Genomic DNA, 18,771 nt, shown 5'->3' with positions numbered 1-18,771 from the left:
CAATTAAGTCAGAATGCCGTTGCAGGCTTTTTCCTTTTTTCTCTCCAAAAAAACCAATGGTTTTGCTTCACACAAAACTATTAAATATTTTCTAATTTTCCACAATCATGCTTTGGGTATCAGTTACAGGTTTGCAAATTAAGTGCTTAATCTGGCTATGCACAGATATGGCAGATGGTCTGGTGTTAATGAGACATGCAAAAAGCAGGAGGTGGAATTACACTACCAGTGACAAATTTTATGCAACAGCTCTCAGGTCTCCATGCACACTTCACCTCACCTTGGTACACTGCAATGCCCATTAAGTACTTAAGCGTGTTGTCTGTTTCCCTGCTGTACTCCCCTGTGAAAGGCTGTGCTACAGACAGGAAGTTCCCCTCTGTAGAGGAAAATCTGCACTGACAACTCTTGCGTAGGTAGAAACTGTACCCTAATTCCAGGAATTCAATAGAATTGCAAGCTCTTCATGGGGATGACAATACCTAACGTAGGTTGAAGTTACATATGCTCAAAATTGCCTCATCTGAATAATAACTTTAGTGCATGCAAAGTTTATGTTTCCATCTACCACTCCATTTATCTCAAGCACCGTTTTTAAATGAGTTCAGTTAAGAATTTCTGCACATGGCTGTATCTGTGGTTCAAATCATCCCCAGAAGTTTCAGCAATTACTTCTTGGGAAATCTCATCCATGTTTTTATGAGCACTGATAACTGGAAAAAAGAAAACATCTCTCCCATTTATAAGAAAGGGAGGAAGGAAGACCTAGGGAACTACAGGCTGGTGAGCCTCACTTCTGTGCCTGGGAAGATCATGGAGCAAATCCTCCTGGAAGACATATATATATATATATATATATATATATATATATATGTGTGTGTGTGTTATGGCACATGAGGGACAAGCAGGTGATCTGAGACAGCCAGCACAGCTTCACCAAGGGAAGGTTGCACCTGACTAATCTGGTGGCCTACTACGATGGAGTGATGGCATCAGTGGACAAAAGGAAGGCAACTGATGTCATCTACCTGAACTTCTGCAGGGCCTTTGGCGTGGTCACCCTCTACAGTCCTGCTGAAAAGGCTTAGGTGTCTTGGTAGATGAAAAATATAACATGAGCCAGCAGCGTGCACTTGCAGCCATAAAAGCTAACTGTATCCCGGGCAGCATCAGAAGAGGAGTGGCCAGCAGGGCAAGGGAGGTGATTGACCATGGTCCAGTATTAAATGGAGAGGTTGGTGATTCATGATCCTTGAGGTCCCTTGAGGTCCCATGACCCTTGAGGTCCAACCCTGTGATTCTATGATTCTGTGACCCTCTCAACTTTACTCCTGTGAGGCCCCATCCAGAGTCCTATGACCAGCTCTGGGGCCTCCAACACAGGAAAGATGTCAAGCTTTTGTAGAAGTTCCAGAGGAGGGCCATAAAGATGATCAAAAGACTGGAGCATCTCTGCTATGAAGACAGACTGAAGGAGCTGGGCTCATCAAGAGAAGACTTCAGGAAGAGCCCTCTTTACAGCCTTCCATTACTTAAAAGGGAGATTACAGACAGGAGGGAGATCAACTTTTTGCTCGAGTAGATAGTGATAGTGGGAATTGTTTTAAACTAATGGGGAAGATTTAGATATCAGGGGAAGTTCTTCTCTGAGAGGGCAGTGAGATGTTGGAACAGGCTGCCCAGTGAGGTTGTGGAGGCCCTGTCCCTAGAGATGTTCAAGGCCAGGTTGGATGGTACCCCAGGCAACCTGATCTAGTGCTTGATCGAGCAGTTGGCAAATACATGCCTTGAAAACAAAACTTCTGCTGAGTTGCTGTTGCATACTGTATATCACCAAAGCATTCAGGACTAGTGAATGTTCTTCATGAATACAAAAAAAGGTTCCAACTAATGAGTATGTTACTAAAACAACAGAAAAATTATCAATTACTCTGTGATAGTGAGAGTTCATTAACTGATTTTTTTCATATTTAACAAACAATTTATAACTGAGTTGTTTTTAGGAAGTTAATAATTATCAATTTTAAAAGTTTAAATTTAAAAATCTCAGAACCACAATAAAGAAAAGTAGCCACTGCACTTGACAACTTTTACAATAGCAGAAGTATGAAAAATGCCAAAAAAAAAAAAAAAAGATTTTTTTTCAGTAATATACAGTGTAAAGATAGCATGACATTGGTAAGTCAGCTTCACACCTACCATGCTGTTAGAAATGAAGGTTTTTCCTATTATACCAAGTTAGAATGCTCTGGATTATAAGATCCTAAAGAATTTGGAAGCATGAGCACACTGCTGAGTACCTGATGAACAAGAGCCACCACATTTCATCCCAGTGCCCAAGATATCACACATGCCACGGACTGCCACTGCTTTACCAAAAGTTGGCACTCAGAAATCTTACTAGTGAGTTTCCCGTAAATGAATCCCATTCTGAAATGTGAAACCCTTTCGCTATGCCCAAACACCAGTCCCTCAGATTACACAGCACTGTTTTCAGCACACTTATTTATATCCTAGCAGATGCGTTTGATCTAACAGACAGATCACTCCTACTACCAAGTTACTTGATGTTTTTAACCTTTTCACTAAATATCCTGTTTTAGATCTTCAAATTAATATGGCTTCAGAAAAAATGATAGGAATTCAGAATGCACTGTATGTTTTAATGAAAAAAGCATCTCTGTGAGGGCTTTACTGATGGTATAAAAATCCAGTCCAGGGCTCTTTCACAATTCCTAGGAAGCTGTTGTGTCACAAGAAATATTGACTCATCTATCCAACTCCAGCTGAAGATGTGAAACATTCAGGTTAACTAAACAAATAAATAAAAATACACAGGGAAAAAAAAAACGCACTTGAACCTGACCAGCCATGCTTACCATAAAAGACTGTAAGCACATCAAGACAGCAATCCAGGGGATTTTGATTAGGTGTCAAGCAACATGACCTACAAAGACATTCACAGTGAAGCTGGCATAGCACAATGGCCACATCAAGCTTACTTCATTTCACTGAAGACTGAACCAGTCAAGGATAGATAACGAGCGATGGCTCATCTTACAGATGAGTTTTGCAGGATTTCCCCACTTAATGAAGGTGTATGCTGAGAATCTTTGCATGCAAAGAAATCTACAGACACACTATAGGTTTTCTGCTATTTGTTCTCCTAGAGTGACTATATAAAATACTGTAAAATACATTTTCTGCTTTTATGTAAAGCTGTAACACTCATCTTATCCATACCCCTTATTTGGGCTTTGATTCAGACTTCCAAGATTTCCTAAATACTGTGTTGACATAGGTTAAAGCTACTTTGGAAGTGCTAGGATGTTATTATACCACAGAAAAACAACAACTGAGAAACACTTCCAGAACATGTTAATTTCTATCTGTATGAAAGACCAAAGAGGTTATTCAATAGACTATTCACCTCTCGTATCTACAATTTTACGTTAGTGCCTCCAAGGGCTTGCTAAATGCTGTTGTAAATGAGCACCAGGTGAGAAATTGCCTAATACAACATGCTGTCTGAGAAGTGGTCCTGACAGACACCTTCAGACAGAACAAGACATCTCAATTAGATTGAGTTTGATAGTCTGAACTGTCAATATTTTATCACCTCTTCTTATTTTCCTTGATGCTTTCATTACAGCAGTAGGAAATAATATGGAAATTTACAAATAAAGGAACCAAAGCTTTTGAAGTCTAACAAATAAAATATTTGTGTTGTATTTGAAGCCATTTATTTCTAACTGTGCTTTTATTAAGCTAATTAAAGTGGAAAAAATTTTCAAGACTGAGCTAAACAATTTGATGTAGGACTCGATGGCACATTCCATACAGCATTTTACTAGCAGATTCCTTGTGCACCTTAACAATAAATTATGTTTATGAATTAGTATGAGGATAAGTGTTATTTCTGACTGAGCAAAACTAGCAGGTCTTCACAGAATTGCCAGTAGAATTTTTCATCTGGGTGCATATCTCACATTCTGGAATAAGTACAAGAATCAATCATCACTTGATAACTTTTCTTAGATTTCTTTAGAAGCTTTATCAGGGGAGATTAAAAAGAAATTGATGGAAATAAGCGCTTTTTTACTAACCTTCCTTAGTTTTGGACAGTTACATAATTTAAATATGAAAGGTGCCTACATATATGCTATTACCATTCTGATCATTTCTGGAATTCACAATCATTTAGGGGTGTTAGAACTAGATAATCTTTGAGGTCCCTTACAACCCAGACCATTCTATGATTCTTATAGGAGTAATCAGATGACAATATGGCAATAAGAATACTAGATTTCACACCCTAAAAAAAACCAACAAACCAATTACATATCTACATCCAGAACTCCAGCACTATCCAATAAATGATTTCACAGTTCACACACATTCAAAACAGTACACACTTCTTTCTATGCAATATCATTTGTGACACAAAGTCATTTAAAAAGAGTTCCAGTACTTATAGACACTTCTCAAGACATGTTTAACTGTACTTCTTTCTTCATAGTCCCTTGATTAGTTTATGGTCTTTAACCTCTACACATTTGAAAAAAAAAAAAACAATTTTCTGCAGGTTTACATGTAACTTGAGCAAGGTTGTCTGACAAAGGCTACGGAGTAGTTTTATGAGAAGGCAGTCAACCCAAGAACAAAAAGTATATAGCTCTTCCAGACACTCCTAGGATTACTCATCCTGGGACAGTCCTGCTGCTGCACTTGCACGACAAGCCCTGTCGTGGTTGCAGATTAAGCAAGCGGGGCAAATTGCATTGCTGAATGCTTTCAAATTCATGCATCCCCAGGAGGAGTCAACTGTAACACAAGTACATCCACAGGGTAGTCACCCTGCCCATGCACAAAGGCCCTGGGTAACCTGATCTAGCTGTAGATGTTCCTCTTCATTGCAGGGGAGTTGGACTAGATGGCCTTCAGAGGTGCCTTCCAAACCTAGGAATTCTATGATTCTATGACCAGAGGCATGACAGAAGAAGGGTTCATAACGGGGATTGTGGCACAGATTTCTTCTCCAAGTCTAAAAAGATGTAAATGGTCAACTGATCAAGAGATTTGAGCACCATTTATTTATTGCTAAATCCTAGCACATCAACTATTATATTCATCCACTGATTTAAGCATATTATTAAACACCCCATTCACATTTCTCTAACCTGATTTCTTCCCACTACACTATATAGCAAAATATATGTTCAGTGCTCTGTTCTGTTTCTAATCTCATCTCACACAAGGTAAATCCATACCAGAAAGTAACTTGAGGTTCTCAAGTAACACATAAAACCAGAAGTAAAATAAGAACAGATACCAGAAATATGTTAGCAAATTGATGGAAGCCCTTGAAAAGTGATAAAACAAATGATGTCTTTTTATTAATGAGAGGGAAGAAATAAAATACAACTCCGTATGTTCAAAATTTGTGCTTAGCAAAAGGCTTAATACCAAGATGCCCTCTAACCATCTCTCATATAACATCTCTTATATTATCTCCCATGCTAGTCCGGAGTTCAGTGTGTGGCTGACAGAAACTACCCAACTTACTGCTTATTAATATAGTGGGGTGATTTTTAATTTTATTGGAGGTCTGCCTGAAGTAAATGAAGTACTACTTATTTCTGTCAGGTACGTAGGAGCAATACAGCAATACAATACCTTGTTTTTATTGTATAGTGAAAAAAAAAAAAGTCTCAGTACTGTCTAGATTGGTGATCAGTGAAAGTTTCAGACTCAACTTGTTGCATTTGTGGGCAATCCGGAAGCCCATGGAAGTGGATGAAAATGAAATGAAAACATGAAAAACTAGCTTTGTATGGTTCCTTCCATAGGACTTGTCAGTTTATCATGTCAGATCTGTATAAAAGTGGGATTGGGTCTCATTAAGGTAATTATAAGCAGCACATACCAGTACGTTACTGATACTTCATGCAGAAAACAAGACTGCCGAATAGCAGATAATCTGTTCTCTTACTGAGCTAGGTATGCAAAACTAATTTGATAATGAAGTTAAACAAAAGGACAGGTGACTTAAAAGAGAAAAATGTGTGGGTTGTGTACTGCTTTAAATACCATTCTGGTTCTGAATAGGTAACCCAAATATTTTTGCTAAGACAGCATGCTATGCTTACATTTCTTTCTGTGTATTTTTGCAGATAATCCAATTAAGGAGCTGGACATTTAATACCACCTATCTTACTCAGAAATGACTGACTCAGATACTGAATGTGATATAATTTGTTCTATGGTATCTATAAAAATTTCCATGTAGCTGACAGGATGATTTTTTTTTTTTTTTTTCTGATTGGTTCCTCTAATATCTACCTCCAGTCATTTGATCAGATGTTCAGCAGCATTAAAGAAATACTACTTGGTAGATACGTGCATTGTAGGAATTACTGAACTTTGATCTAGCAGTAACTAGCTGTTATCATTAGCAAATCACTTCATGACATCTCTTGCACACTTCTCCTGTTTGCCCCTCTGGACTGCCTCTATCCTGAGGAGTTACAGTTACTTGGGAATACATGCATCAACACAGCTGTGACCAGAGTCACATTTGTATCTCTAAATGGTGTTCCAAGAATGGATAAATACCATTTTATGTACAGCTTAGTGATGAAGTAAGTAGGGTATCCAGTAAACATCAGATAACATTCTACTCATTTGTATGCTGAAAAAAGAATTAGAGCTACCAGGTAATCTTCCATGCACCTACATAATGCATGTCTATTTATTAATCCCCAGCCTCTCTGCAAGACACTCACTACTTCCACCATCTACAACATGTGAAATTGGATCATTTCCAGGTGCCATTCTGGAACAATCAAAGAGCTAAGTCCCCAGAATGGAAAAGCATCCAGCCACAGTGGGTATCAGGCATCACAGTGACATAAGGCCATCTGAAAAAATGAGGCAATAGCTTACACACTGAATACAATAGAAAACTGGAAGAGAGATAATCTCCAAGTTTCTCCTAGCCCAGTACTATGCTTTACTATCACTTCTACCAAACTTCTCTTATTCAGGTCCCCAGCTGCACAGTAAACTCTACAGTTTCATATCCATTCAAAACATACCTCACTTTTAGGATTTAAGATGCTTACAGTTTTACAGTAAGCAACTGTACATTTTACAGTAGATTTTTCAGGCATGGATTGCATTGCAAAATGTTTTTATGAAGTTTCCAGTACCATGAAGTCATATTACAAGTGTTAATGCACAATTTATAGTAACAGCTACTATAAACACTTACCTTTGCAAACAAAGCACTTAATATGGAAATATTTGTTCTGAACTCTCAAAACTTCTCCTTTGCATGGTTTTCCACAGGTATTGCAGAGAATTGCAGTACTTGAAGGCTTCTCCAGTTGGCTGTGTACAGCCTGCGGTTGTGAAACTGCAGGAAAAACAAAAGGTAGAAGTTTTAACGTCCATGAGGTATGTAACTGCAATAGAAACATCTTCTTTAACACATACAAATAATGGCAATTAATACTCAGAACAAATCATTTCACGTGGATCAAACAGTTGATACTGTTAGACAGCACAGGAGAAAAGATCACCTAAACAAGCCAAGACTCTTCTTCCGTAACATTCAAATCTCATGCCTGCAAACATTTAAATCATAAATACGAATTACAGGAGAAAGAATCCAGATGTTCAAGACTCAAGAGATTCTGCCTAAATTTCAGGAAATGCTTTGTGACATGTTATTTTCAGGAAGTCAGAAATTATAGGTGAAAGTTATTGTTTTCATGCAAAATACTGTTAATTAGATTTAGAACTATTACACTGTGAGTTATTGCAATTCAAAAGAACTGCCTTTTTAATCAATGTTAAGATAGAAATAGATTTGTAAATGTTTTGAATTTATACCTCGAAACATTAACATGTCTATAAATACATGCATATATGGTGTTCAAATAATCTATTTTGTAAGAAAAATGATTTAAAGAGATTATGTTCATCGAGATTAATAAAACACAAAATTAATTAAAAATTTGCTGCCATCTTGTGACGTAAATTAGAAATTGCATTTTATTGGACTTAATTTAACCATATAAGTTGATATTCCAATGTATTACACAGAAGAAGTGAGATATGACCATATTCTTGCTATTCTGCAGCTGTACCTGCATGATGTTTTTTACTGCAGTGTACTAAGCAAGTATCTAGCGAGCCAACATCAAGTCTAGTAACTGTAATGAAGCTGTACTACAACTTAGATCTTTTTTTTTGCAGATGAATAAAAACTAGTAACAGAATAATTTAAGACAAACATTAGGTAAATTATATGGTCAATGACATTCTTTAATGAAGCATGTTTATTCTAAGGTTGGATTGCTTATTTCAAAGTGATTTATATATATACGGGATTTTTTTTTTGTTGGTTTGTTTTGGTTTTTTTTTTACACATTTACTTGAAAGTAAACTTAACAACATTGAGCAATTTCTCATAGGCCACTACACAAAGTATGAATAGGAATCCTACACAAAGTATGAATAGGAATCAGGTGCATTTCCCTTTCAACATTTAATTAAAGCACAATGATGCTGGACCACCCTTTTCTACCATTAACATTGAAAAATCCATTTAGAATTAGATTTTTCTATAAGAGTGCTGTCTCACGATTAATAAATTTATAAAAGACTGAGTTAAACTCAGAAAAAAAAAAAAGGCTGTCGGAAAAAAAAAAAGATGGAAAAATAACAATTTATTTTAACAAAAAGACAATTTAAAAAAACCACAGCAATGTCTGAATCTGCATCATATGTAGGGTTCACAAATAGAGGCTCTGATGGTACTGCCACTATAAGCATATATTTATTATAAGAAATGATATCAAAATCTGTAATGGAGCCCCATTCAGTTCTGTTTGGGAATGTCTGTTCTTGCTCCTCTTTCTTTATTCACACCCCTCAGGTCCGCCACTCAGACACAGAATCATAGAATGACCTGGGCTGAAAAGGACAATGCTCATCTAGTTTCACCCCCCTGCTGTGTGCAGCGTCGCCAACCACTGACCAGCCCAGGCTGCCCAGAGCCACATCCAGCCTGGCCTTGAATGCCTCCAGGGATGGAGCATCCATATCCTCCTTGGCCAATCTGTTCCAGTGTGACACCACTTTCTGTATGAAAAACTTCCTCCTAATATCTAACCTAAATCTCCCCTGCCTCAGTTTAAAACCATTCCCCCTTGTCCTATCACTATCAACCCATTTAAACAGCCATTCTCCCTCCATATCCATGAGCATAAAGGAGTCATTATTTCAGTAGGATGTTCAGCCTCCCCATGCAGTGGCCCTTCAGTGGCAGTTTCTGGCAGTTTTGCCCAAATTGAGAAGACTTTATTTCCATAAGCAGAAGAGGTATGTGTTTTATACCAAGGAGATGTATAGAACTGAGTTGCTTATCACATTATTCACCATCCTTTAGCATTCTTCTCTGTCTGATGAAATTGCTCATTCCCTGACTGTCAAAAAGTCCTGCTCATGGCAGTGTGAATTTTGGAACTGCTACTGAAGCCCTGATTGTAATTAAATACATATCCAATAAAAACAACACAGCACAGCCAGAAATTAGGAGGTTACAGAAAGGCAAATGCCCAATCTTACATAAACAGCACAAAGTTCAAGCTAATAATTATCCCCCAGGAGAGTAATGATGAAATTTTGAACTTCACAGTATTCAACAGGACATAAAAATTTTCTCAGTGCTGCGTCCTGTCCCAAACTATCCACCCTGAAATAATGGAAGAATCATATCTGTAAGAAATTGAAACAAAGCATTTTCTTGAGCTACATAGTACAGGAGCATCTTGCAGCTGTAAAGAAAAAGGGCTATCCCTCCAAAACTGCAAAGCAGCATCAAATTTTTAGCATTTAATTCAAAGACTAGACTTGAAAAGAGCTCATTGCAACCAGATCATGTTGGCCTAGAAGAGGGTTACAGAGGTGCTGGATAAACTGGCAGGGAGCTATGCCAGCAAGAGCAAACTGACTGCTCCTTACTGGAGACAATATATTGTCATCTTTTCAGAGAAAACTTCACTTTTCTTCTTCAAAGTGCTTAAATATTCTGCCTGTGCACATGCAGAACTGCCCACTTTCACCCTTCCCTATCATTTTTTTCATGTCAAACATGTTTCAGTATCTCACTACCCACATAGTGAAGAATTTCCTCCCAATAGGTAACCTACTCATATAGCTTAAAGCTTTTACCCTTTGTCCTATCACTACATTGATAAAGATTCCCTCCCCAGTTTTCAGGTAGGCCTCATTTAGGTACCAGAAGGATGCCATCAGGTATCCCCAGAGCCTTCTCTCCTCCAGGCTCAACATCTCCAGCTCCCTCAACCTGCCTCTGTGGAGGAGCCCGAGATCACAGAGTGCCACATCATCACTACAAACCTCTGCCAAGGGGCCTCTGAGCACCCCACATTAACCCCCTGGCACTAGGTTATGTGTGATGTTGGCTGCATCCTTCTGGCACTGAGAAAGCATAATGCCACCTGCCTACTCTCTTGCTGCGTATCTAGCAGTTCAATGCTGCACATCTGTGCTTCTTAAAAACACCATAAGAACTCTGCTTTATGAATATTTTCTTATCAAGGTACAGAATTAAAAAAACTCAGACATAAAATAAATTATAAGAAAAAACACTTTAGATGAATAATCATTTTACTTTCCTCTCAGTTCAGACCTAAACTAACCAGTGTTTCATACAAACAACCAGGAATACAACATCACCAGGCTCTCTGTACAACTATACTTTTGAAGACTGTTTAAGTAAATATTCTTTCTTCTAAGAAAATGATGCAAAAATGATACATTTGTTTATACTTGAAGACTATTTTAAAATGTATTGTGCTTTATGTCCAAACAGCAATGATTGATACAACTTTGAGAAACTGTATTAAACACCTTGAAATTTTAACTTCGAGTGCAGTTTGAGTAATTTACCATATATTCATATGGTAATTTTTACCATTCTGCTTTCATGCCTTTATATATCAAAATCAGTCTTCGAAGGAGACGTTATAATTAACATATTTAATGAGTAAAATAGTGAATTAATGATGAAAGGAAGTGATCTGAGACAACTCATCTGATCCCGACTGACTTAAAAGCTCATTAAAAATTAAAACATTACACTATACCTTGGTTTGCAGAATTGAATGAAAACAAATTTCTTTCTGAACTTTAAATGACTCTGTCTGGAAATATAAATGAATGCCTGATTTTCCAATTTTTGCCTCCTCCCACTTTCACAGCATTTAGCTCCAGCAGAGATATGGGTTTTTTTAAGTGTAAATTAGACACATTCCTCAGAAAGATTTGTTTCTATTCTGTTTGCTCTAGACGAATGCAGTTGCTATATGCACTATGAGGAAAAAGATTATGGTATCACATGTTATTAAAGCTGCATTACACACCTTAGTGCAACTGTAAAATTATGTTTTCAGTGTGTTTACGTCATTTCCAAGCTTTACTTGTTTATACTGACATTCTTAATGTTCTCAAGCTCAGTTCTTCAGGGAAAATTTCAGGCAAATTGCTTAAGCTTTTTATAAGTAGAACGGGATAAAACAGATTGTTTCTTAGTATTAAAAAGGAAGAACAGTATCCTGATTTCAGAAGTGCTTTGGAATAAAGGCTGAAGCCTGTCAAGGAGATGGACATTGCGACAGATACACAACTCTAGGAAAATCTCAAGTACGAGGTCAAAAGAAACCCTCCGAACAAACCCATTTCACTCAGCACTGCTGGACTAGAATTCAGCAGCAGAGAGGACTGCAGATAAGGTATGAGGGCTGAGGGAGAGACCTGGCTAAGACAGGAGTATTTGCAAGCAGCACCAAGGAAATTGATGGCAGCAGCAGCAAAGATTCATGAGTCCCCTGGTCATGCTCTGCCCTGGAGCCCAGAACAGAGAAATCTAAATCTAATCCTTGGCAAAAAAGTCCTGCCTAGGACTGGCCCATGCAGATGACAGCAAGCCACTTTGCTACCAGATTGTCTTTTAGTCAAACAACAGAAATCTTCATGGAAGACTGCAAGCCCTATAGAGAAACATACGGCTCGAAACTGCACAAATTGACATAGTCCTAATGTTGTGAGTTTTTCTAGTTTCACACCTTTCATTTTGACACAGTACAGGGACCCACAGAAGCCATTACTGTGCTTAGAAACCAAGCCCTGAAAAAGTTTAAAAGGGTTATGGTTAGGAATATACATTCAACCTCAATTAGACCTCAAATATAAATCTTCATTTTAAGGACTTTCACCTGCTTTAATCAGTATATGAACAAAAATAAGGCTACATCTCTCATTTATTCCATATTTTCTAATCTGTTCCAAAACAAACAGACAAAAAAATAGTGTGTGAGATTTCCTGCTTTTGGTCATTATAGAAGCCTGAAATAACAAAGGACCTAATTACACAATTTAATAACTGGTGTGACAGATGCTTGCTGTTCTCTGACACAGACATGTTAAAAAGCATTGTGAAATAAACAGAAAGGCGTAATTTGAGTGATAGACAACGCTGGTGGGAATAAATATTCCTAAAAACCAGATTTTAGCAGTCCCAATGATTACCTCTCAATTCAGAGAAAACACTATTTCTTCAAAAAGATTCTTTGATGGATGGTGTAAAACAAGAGCCAAATGCAGATAAAAGGAAAACAAGAGAAAGAAGAAGAATCTGTTGTGGTGCAGAGGTGGTTCCCCTCTCCTGCTTTTTTGGTTGTGTGTTTTTTTTGTTTTGTTTTGTTTTTTTGGTTTTTTTTGGGTTGTGTGTGTGTGTGTGTGTGTGTGTGTGTGTGTGTGCGTGTGCTGTTTTGGTGTCTGTTTATTTTAGCGCCTGCTCTTTATGTTGGGTACAAAAGGGGCAAACATTTCACCTTGGGCCCATGTAGATGCACTCTAATGCACCTACAATAACAACTCTCCATCAGAAGAAAATCTACAAGAGTTTTTCCTCAAAAACTATCAGCACAATTGGCTCCTTAAGTACATTCAGCATTCACTCCTTCACAATCCATCCATTTCATAGAAAGAAACTTTTTGCTTGAGAAAAAGAAAAAAAAAAAATCTAGTATGTTATTAATACCTTATATTACCAACATCAGTTATTTAGTTGGTAAAAAAGGTCTTCGGCATTTTCAGCAAAGCCTAAGGCTATATTCCAACTCCAAACCAAAAAAGTACATTATCATTATTATTAATAATAAATAATAATATTATTCTGCAGAACTGGATTAAAAGAAAATCATCTCAACAGACTTAACACCAAAACTTGTCATGTCTACAGCTAGAGATTGTTCTTGAAAAATCAATCAAAGAGAAGAAAAAAATACGATTTACTCACTAAACATCTGGGAAACAGGACAGTAGCACTGATTCTTGAAATCCTGTTTCTGAGAATTTGGGGAGGGCATGGTTCAGGAAAGCCCAGGGAGGAATTAAATTTACAATCTTCTCTGAGCAGGATTAGAGGAAAATCAGATGAGAATTAGAGATTGGAGCTCAAGTTGTTATTTTGTCAAACATTTTTGGTGTTGCCTCAATCAAAACACATAGAATGCAAAACCACCAGATGAAAGGCAAGGAAATAAGCACTGAAGTGCCCGTAAATATCCTGTTAGGCACTACTTGTGGTTTTAGGTGCCTTAAGCTGCCCTGCTGCCTCCCTGCCTCGTGTTTGGATGCAAAATGTAGTGACTAGGAGCACCTTTAATGCTGGCATAGGCTCAGGGATAGTATAAAAGAATAATAAGGTAGTACATGCAGTGTTTGGAGAATTACATGTGCATGAGCTAAAAATTTCCCTTAGACAAAGTTTTGTTTTGTTGATGCTTTTTTTCCCTAAGAAGTTGTGATTCATTACAGAGCACTGTGGGGGCGTGAGATCTTTATGGTTCTGCAACAGCACATTAAGTATCTGGAAGCTGCCTGCTTTAACACATTTTCCAATTCCTGGTTTGTGTTACAACCCTTTTTCAAGATAATGTGTTTGCATGCTTAGCAATGGCTTCCTGTTATCACATCATCTGCTTTCGTAGATCACAACAATGTGGATAGTTCACAAGGGGAAAGACCAAGGAAGCTTTCCCTTGTATTTCCCCATCATGTAGTCCCTCCAGGGCTCCAGTAAGCTGTGCATGGCCAAGCTGTGCCTACCCAGCGCTCCATAATGTGCTGCCCTCCCAACGGGGCTTGGCTACACTAGCTGGGCACAGGTGCCCACTGCTTCTCCCAGCCCTGCAGCAACAGGCTATTACCGCTCCTCTCTTTAGTTCATATTCCATAGGTCAGGCAATTCAGCAAATCCAATCCATTTTATGCAGTAGGTCCCTATTCAGTTAATCTCACTAACATGGTCTAAAAAGCTAAATAGACCCATTTGAAATTCGTGTTCTTTTTTGAACCACAAACCTGCTGGTATTGTTTATAAACAACAGCTTGCACAGTGCCTTTGGCACAATGGAGAGGACAACATGCCTTTTCCAGCACATCCTAAGGATCCAAAATTAAATAAAAAAATCTACAGCTGATACAGGACAGCAGGAAGTTGGCATGAAGACTGAAGTGACCTATGATTTTTCTGCTAATTTATGGCACCAGAAATGAACGAGAAGTGTTATCTAGCAGAATGCAAAGCAATGCAAATGTGTAAGATAAGCAACATAGCACAAGCACTCAGCACACAAGAACTCCAAATCTCACCATATGCTTAATGCAGAATTCACATCACACAAACAAGCTTAGCACAAGCTAACCTCCTGCCCTCGTCATTGTAATAAAATATTTACCAAATTCAAGTGCAGCTAGAGAGAAATCTGTGCTGAATTTTAGGAACTGCTACTGCAGCAAGAGAAAGGCTATTTTTGTATGACTTCTAGTAAGACTGCAGTGAGAAATCTGCATAAAGGAATAAGGTCTTTTTTCATTATAATCTAATACTAAGTCTAAAGCATGATGAAGTCTTCCACTATGAAGTATTTAACTAATATTTTAAAAAATCAGAATTTTTCAGATTAAGCTGTTACCTAGCAAGCGCCAATATCATCATAACTTCAAAAATCTTAATATAATTACGTGAACATAAAGCATAATCTGAAATAAATGTTTAAACACCTTTCTTTATAGCATCTCCAGGTAAATCCCAAATAAATATTCTCACGACAACACTAGTGATTTAGCGACGGCACTTCCAGACGAAAAACAACTCATTTCAGATCTGTGCTCCCCAGAACCCACAGTTATCCCACCATACCTGTATCCTCCGGCATGCCTGCATTAACCCAACTCTACCAGGACAATGACAAGAGCAATCCCACCATGTGCTTCAATGTCCTGGGGGCAGGCAGTGGGACGAGAGGGGTCGATGGCAGCGCGGTCATGAGCTGCTCCGGCACAAGTGCGGCTGGGGCTCAGATGACTCCTGCAGCACCCACGCACAGGCGGGAGGCGAGCCAAAGCCTCATGTAAAAATAGCACCCAGCAGAAAGCTGAAGGTTTGCACGTCCACAGGGCATCCTTCACACAGAGGTGGTGGTGGTCCACCTCTGGCAGGGACGTGGGAGGAGCACCTTTCATTAGCACTGTAGGGTGGCACCTCGGAAAAAAGGCTTAAAGAAGGAAAAACTTCAAACTGTCAGGCCAGAAATGAAAAAAGTAGTCAGCTGATAAGCTAAAAATACAGAATCTGGCAACAGAGGGGAAATGCCTCCAGCTGTCCCCCTTGGTACAGGCTGTCCCCATGCCCTATCACCATGGGCAGAAGGGCACGGCACTGATTTCGGAAGGAGATGCTGAGAGCTTGCCTCTCTCCAGAAGGCAATCACAGTGATAACTGGCTGCCAAAGAATTGTCCCCTGCTAGCTCATATGGAGTTGGGACTGTGCATCGCTGGAATAACAGTGATGCGTTGAGCTATTTAAGGCAATTCTTCTTGCTCAGTTAGCATGTGAATGCTCTGCTAGGGTTAAAAATCTGCAGTTCTTGGTTCAGATTAACTTTGTGTCAAGGCAGAAAAGTATTTTTTGCCCTGGAAAGGGACCAATGGGTTCAAGATCAGCTTGGGTAAACATGGAACAAAGTGCTGGGCTACGAACAGGGCTGCATTTCCCTTGTACATGGAGATTTTATTATTTCTTGCAATCTTTGAAGCTGACAAAACACTCCCCTCCTCCTCCCTTGTTCCCCATCCTCACCAGTCACTGCCTGCTTCAGTTACAAAGCAGCCAAGGAACAGTTTCTTTCTTTCAGCAAACAGAAACTGCTCAGAGATGTAAACATGAAAATAGCATCTGCTGCTGCTGAGAGAGGGGCTGGGAAGCAGCACATTATGCAGCACTTTGCACAAGAGGCTAAGCAAGTTCACTGCATTGTGCAGATTAAAGAACATTTTGCACTGAATCTTGTTAAAAATCTATTGAATCAATAGCTGAACATAAGAGTGGTTCTCCATTGGCTTCAATAGCCAATAGCAAATCTTTTCATAGGAAGTTCATAACTTCCAGTCTCCACAAAGAAAAAAATACCTAACAACATATCAAACAAGTTATTTTTTAAAGCTTGAAATGCAGCTTGCTTTTGATTGAAAAAAAAAAAAAAAAGATGTGTAAAATAAAGCAAAACTTTTAGTTAGAATGATGCTTAGTGAAAGTTACAAGAATTTCTTTAAGCTCTTATAATGGATAAACTGTTATAAACACTATATAATGAAGAGAGTGGAGGCTTTTTTTTTTTTTTCAAAAAAAAAAAATAATCAAGGCTTCAGAAGTATTAACATGCAATTATGACTAAATCTGAATGCATTTTTTGAGGATGAATCAGATGGTTCTCACACAAATGCCGATCAACAAAAGCAGAAATGAGTAAATCTACCAAATTTTCAGAATGTTGTTCTTTAGTTTTTTTCTTCACACTGAAAGTATTTACATTTCTTAAGAGATAAATAAGAAAGCATTTTTTGTTCGTCCAGTGCTGACTATTGGAAAAGGCATAGGATGTCTATATCGACAGCTGAAGAGCTCTGACTAAGAGATTGCTGTGCTTTCCATCGTGCAGAGCTTCCCAGGGATGCTGACTGACATGGTCTGGAACTCAGAAAGCAGATCTAAAGATCTCTACTCCTGAACACAAATTCTGCACGCTGAAACCACTCCAGCTTCCAAACAATGCAATGAACTATTTGGATTTGGCCTCCTGTGCTTTTCCCAGAGGCTACTTCATCTTGGCAGAGATGCAGAAGGCACTCTGCAGAACAGTACTGCTCAGGAGGAAGATAAATTAACAGACAGGAAAAGCAAAAGAGCTATACTGCAGCCTTTCCCTCCATTTGCCAAACTTTCTCCTCTGCAAGGATAAATACAACCCACATTTTGGTACTATGCAATCATAACACGAGGACAATTTTGGTGGTAGATGGACAGTTGGACTACGTGAACTTTGAGGTCTTTTCCAACTTTAATGATTCTATGATAACACAGTTGAAAAGCACACTAATTTGCATTTACAATTCTGCTTGTAAGCTTAGAGCCTCTCCTAAGGTCTCATAACTTGGCTATGGAGGAGGTAGGCTCCTACATCAGCAGCTGTGAGGATTTTGATGGCATCGCAGTAAAACTTCAACACCAGGATCTGGCTTCAGGGACACAACCCAGCAGACCAGTGCTTCACATTTCTGTAATCCACTGACAATGGAAGGCAAAGACAAGAAGTAAGTGATGACAACAAAAGCCAGAAAGATACTGACTGCTGGCACAGATGATCCATAAAGCATTATAGTGTTAACTTCTCACATCAACTCAAGCCAAACACCTATTATAATGCAAACAACAATACATTGTCCTTGCTATAGGAAAGGATGAAACCCTTGACTCCTCATGCAACTTCAAGTCCAGTTCTGGTAGGCATAGCCTTGCCCTCACTGCATCCTCACCAACCTTCTGCTTCACGTTGTTTCCACAAAGATACATAGTCGAGGTCAGTGCCTTCACTGATGGCTTTCCAAACGACAGCCACAAAGCTTAGCAACAAATCCAGGCCATGCTGAAATGGATTAGTTGGCTGCAAGCTCCCTATAGCCTATGGTGCCATTGGTTGTAAATTGCATTTTTGGAAGATTTCAGATCTGATCATGATTAACTTACATTTTTCCTATACTTGCTTCCCTTTTCCCAAGGAAAGTGAAGTGCAGTAGAATGCGGAGAGTGTACAACCCTTCTTATTCTCCTATTCTTCTTATTCTTCCTATTCTTACTCCCCTATGCTCAGAGTACCTTTCTTGATCCATTCTCATTCCATTGCTTTAGAAAACATTTAGTTTTCTAAATGCAATCCTCTTAGTAAATATGAAAGAACACAGTTATCCTTCGCTATAAGAAAATAAATCAAGATTTAATCAAGAATTAAAAAAAAAAATACATGTACTTACTTGCACTGAACAATTCTCATATTGCTTGGAGTTTGCATGTCCTTGAACTACAACTCTCTTACTAAGTTTGCAACCCACAGTGTACGTGACTTTAATAGCAAACAGAAGCCAGAGATTTCTAACCATGTATTAAAAAAAATTACTTTTCATAAACAATCTGCAATTAATAAATTTTGCTTTAAGGATTCTGGAAACATGCAATAAAGCATCATATTTCACAGATTTTTCTCAGCGTGTTTTAAGGTATTTTCCCTCCTAAGTAATTGGCTGCAGCAATACCCAGGGCAGTGTTTGATTTTCCA

The 18,771-nt window shown here is 38.4% G+C and overlaps 1 protein-coding gene across 9 annotated transcripts in view; it reads right to left on the bottom strand.

Annotated features, from left to right (window-relative positions):
* Positions 1–18,771, bottom strand: part of ABLIM2 (actin binding LIM protein family member 2) — a 139,076-nt gene that overhangs the window by 94,098 nt on the left and 26,207 nt on the right. For 8 of the 9 annotated variants that reach the window (XM_052682734.1, XM_052682735.1, XM_052682736.1 and 5 more), the window contains exon 2: positions 7,274–7,417. In XM_052682734.1, the coding sequence (XP_052538694.1) occupies positions 7,274–7,417 (144 nt within the window). Of the gene's footprint in view, positions 1–7,273; positions 7,418–15,301; positions 15,453–18,771 lie in introns of those variants that run through there. The other variant, XM_052682742.1, reaches the window with a different exon arrangement.

This window comes from Tympanuchus pallidicinctus, unplaced genomic scaffold (genome assembly GCF_026119805.1).
Source record: "Tympanuchus pallidicinctus isolate F22 unplaced genomic scaffold, pur_lepc_1.0 scaffold2, whole genome shotgun sequence".
NCBI classification, from domain to species: Eukaryota; Metazoa; Chordata; class Aves; order Galliformes; family Phasianidae; genus Tympanuchus; species Tympanuchus pallidicinctus.
The sequence above is the reverse complement of the archived record's forward strand: the minus strand, read 5'-3'. Positions and strand labels throughout refer to the sequence as shown.